General features: G+C 31.5%; 1 protein-coding gene across 4 annotated transcripts in view; it reads right to left on the bottom strand.

Moving 5' to 3' along the window:
• Positions 1-3776, bottom strand: part of Abp1 (Actin binding protein 1) — a 40968-nt gene extending 37192 nt beyond the window's left edge. For all 4 annotated transcript variants that reach the window (XM_027379781.2, XM_027379783.2, XM_027379779.2 and 1 more), the window contains exon 1: positions 3611-3776. In XM_027379781.2, the coding sequence (XP_027235582.2) occupies positions 3611-3693 (83 nt within the window). In that variant the 5' untranslated portion in view covers positions 3694-3776. The remainder of the gene's footprint in view (positions 1-3610) is intronic.
• Between the last annotated feature and the right edge of the window lie 329 nt (positions 3777-4105).

Genomic DNA, 4105 nt, shown 5'->3' on the forward strand with positions numbered 1-4105 from the left:
ATGACAATAACCATAACATTTATTTTATGAAAATAGTCATAATCACAATTATAATCAAAATTATAATAATAATAACAATGACAATGATAATTATCAATAACAATAATAACTAATAACTAACAAGAACAAGAAGAACAACAACTATAATAATACCAATACTAATAACTAACTACAACAACAACAGCAACAGCAGCAGCAATAACTATAAGAATAACAATAACCATGATGATGATTGATGATGATTGATGATGATTGATGATGATTGATGATGATTGATGATGATTGATGATGATTGATGATGATTGATGATGATTGATGATGATTGATGATGATTGATGATGATTGATGATGATTGATGATGATTGATGATGATTGATGATGATGATGATGATGATGATGATGATGATGATGATGATGATGATGATGATGATGATGATGATGATGATGATGATGATGATGATGATGAAAATAATAATAATAATAATAACAATCATCATCATATAACCATTATCATAACAACAATAACAATAATAATAATAATAACAAAAACAATATCAATAACCACAATTATAATAATAATAAATAACTATAACATTCTAATACATAAATCTAATAATAATAATAATAATAATAATAATAATAATAATAATAATAATAATAATAATAATAATAATAATAATAATAATAATAATAATAATAATAATAATATTAATAATATTAATAATGATAATAATAATAGTAATATTATACTAAAAATAAATATAGAATAATAATAAAAATAATGATAACAACAATTACAATGAAAAGTAGGAATGATATTAACATGCACATTAACATTACTAATAATAATAACACCAACACCAACAACAACAACAACAATAATAATAATAATCATTATGCTTACGATAATGATAATGATAACGATAAGGATAAGGATGATAATGATAATATTATTAACAATAACAATAACAACAATAACAATAAAAATAATAAAATAATAATAATATAATAATAAAAAAATAACAACAACAACTACTACGATTACAATAATGATAATGATAAGAATGATATTGATAATAGTAATAACAATAACAATAATAATAATAACAATAATGAAATAATAATAATAATAATATAACAATCAAACAACAACAATAAGAATAAGAATAGAAAAAAATAATAATGTCGATGACAATGACATTGACAATGACAATGACAATGACAATAATAACAATAACAATAACAATAACAACAACAACAATAATAATAATAATAATAATAATAACAACAACAACAAGAGAGAGAGAGACATAAACAGAGAGAGAGAGAGAGAGACATAAAGAGAGAGAGAGAGAGGGAGAAAGAGAAAAAGAGAGAGATAGATAGATAGATAGAGAGAGAGAGAGAGAGCGAGAGAGAGAGAGAGAGAGAGAGAGAGAGAGAGAGAGAGAGAGAGAGAGAGAGAGAGAGAGAGAGAGAGAGAAACTTAAAGTAATAACCTTACAAAACAACAATAAGAACAACAATAAGAATAACAATAAGAATAACAAAAATAACTAATAATAATAATATCATTAATAATAATCATCATAACCATCATCATCATAACAATAACATTCCTGAATAATATCTTGACAATAACAAGAATCATAAACAAGATAACTATTAAAATCAATATCACTATTGTTCTCACTATTTATACTGCTATTAATATTACTATTACTATCATTATCCTTTTTATCATCTTTCTTATGATAAAGAAAAAGCTAATCTGAGCATTAATCATTACTTTTATCAACCAACAGTAACTATTATGACAACAATAATGAAATTACCCTACAATATATTAACAATAATAATAAAAACAATTGCAAAGAAACAAAAAACAACAATAACAGAGCCAATAAAAAATATCAACATTACTGCCAGAGCAACACATTATAAAAATATCAAAATAAAAATAACAATAACATCATTACTACATAAAAAGATTTTATGTAGTGATTGTTTTGATAGTTTTAAAAATCAATTTCAACAAGCTATCTCAATGCCACACACCATCTGCCACACCCATATTCAAACTGAAATCAGCCAGTAACATTTTGCGCCACCTTAGCTTTAAGAATTCAAAACATGAATGTATGTTAAAAATATGTATGAGAATTTAGTCATATTGGCACTAATTACTTTTACCAATTTAACTTATAAACACACTTCCTTTCTTACTATCAAAATTTGGTAGCTCTTGCTGCATTTTCAACATCTGTATTATTCTGTCTATATCACACTAATAGTTACTGCTTTTAAACTGAACTAGTATTATATAACTAAAAGGTAAACATGTTGACAAAACTAGTGATTTACAAAGCAGTGCGTACGAATGCTCTTCCATACGCAACCAAAAAGTTTTGTACAAAATATTGGACGGTTGGTTGTATGGTTAAGAGCAATGATTATAGGAATGATAAAGCAATAGAAGAAAAGGTAAAAGAACATGCAAAATAAAAGGGGAAAAAATAAAGGATGGACACATTAGCAGAATGAAATGAAAAAGGACATCAAAAAAACAATAAATAGAAAGATAAGGAGATGGAAGAGATGATAAAAGGAAAGGTACCATTCAAGGTATAAGAATCCATGGTCAAAGAATTCTGTTACTAAGATATTTCTATTGACAATTATTTTACATTATCACAGTTTATATTCAAAAAGTAACTGAGAATGCCAATAGTGTTTTACTGTACGTATCCAATGTCTCTTGACCTTTCAAGAAAATTTACAGGAAAAATTTTGCAAACTAAGCATCATGATTCACCATATCTTATCAGCTTATCTATCCTACACAATTCTTTATCAATTTTAGTACTTACAAAACCTTCATCTAAAGCTTTTTTATCATAGGCTGAAAAGCAAAAATAAAACCTTTCTTATGAAGACTGTGAACTTCTTAGAATACACCCTTTCTTCAAGCCACAAGGATGGAGGCAAAATTAAACAATGAAATTGAAGTACAAACTCTACAAACAAAAATATATACCGTTAATCATCAACTCTATGCATAAACAATAACCAGCCTCTTCTGAACTCCTCCATATCCTAAGCCTCAAGACAGGAGTCAAAATCAGGCCCTTAAAAGGTCACTGGATCCTGCCACTCTAGCTGTGCTTTTCCCGTGTGTCAGGTTCCCCCCTTGGCAGCTTTTATCTCCTGTCAAACGCTATCCTTCTGCGCAATGGAAACTTCTCGAAGCCATGTCACTGCTTGAATAATGTCTCTTGTCACTGTAATAAGGAAATGAACGGCGATAACATTTCTCACGAGGGGCTTTCTAATTCTTAGTTCGCTGGGCCTCGGAGGAGAGCGAGGAGGTAGGGAGGGGAAAAAAGACCGGTATATTTCTGTATTTCCACATCTTCTCCCTCTCTACCCGTGACCTGGCCCTTGACACACCCACAGACGACCCCTTCGCCCTACTTGGCCACGGAAACGGCCAGGGAAAGGCCAAATGACGAGGCCAAAAGGAGGAACTTCGAAAGAGGGTCGACGCATCACCATCCACACACACACCAACACTCGCTGATATTTTTCCTTCTCTTCCTCGACCACTCACCAATCCGTGCTTGTCTTGTCACTCACGACGTCGTTGAAGGCCTGCAGGATGGAGTTGCGGTTTGTGTCGAGATCTATGCTCATGATGGAGAGGAAGAGGCGAGGGTGGAGAGAGAGAGGAACCGTACATGCGCCTCCCTTGACTGCTGGGAGCTGACTGAGCTCTCCGCCGCATGCACTCCATCTAGTGTAAACAAATCCGTTTTTTCAAAGATTCTACAGCTAGGGTGATCTTATTTTCGATTCTTCTTGCTCTAGGTGACTTTTTGAGAATGAAAAGAAATACAGATAAGCTGCTAGTAGAAGGAAGTATATTGATTATGAAGATGTTTCTGGGAAAGCGGTTCTTCTCCGGTTCTTACTGTGGCGCCGGCCGGGGGTACGGAGTGGGGGGAGGAGGGAGAGGAGAGCGGAGGAGAAGGGATGAGGAGAAGAGGAGAGAGAAAGGAATGGGAAGAGGAGGAGGAGAGACAGAGAAAGTACAGCCGAATGTGTG

The sequence above is a fragment of the Penaeus vannamei genome, chromosome 2, assembly GCF_042767895.1.
Source record: "Penaeus vannamei isolate JL-2024 chromosome 2, ASM4276789v1, whole genome shotgun sequence".
NCBI classification, from domain to species: domain Eukaryota; kingdom Metazoa; phylum Arthropoda; class Malacostraca; order Decapoda; family Penaeidae; genus Penaeus; species Penaeus vannamei.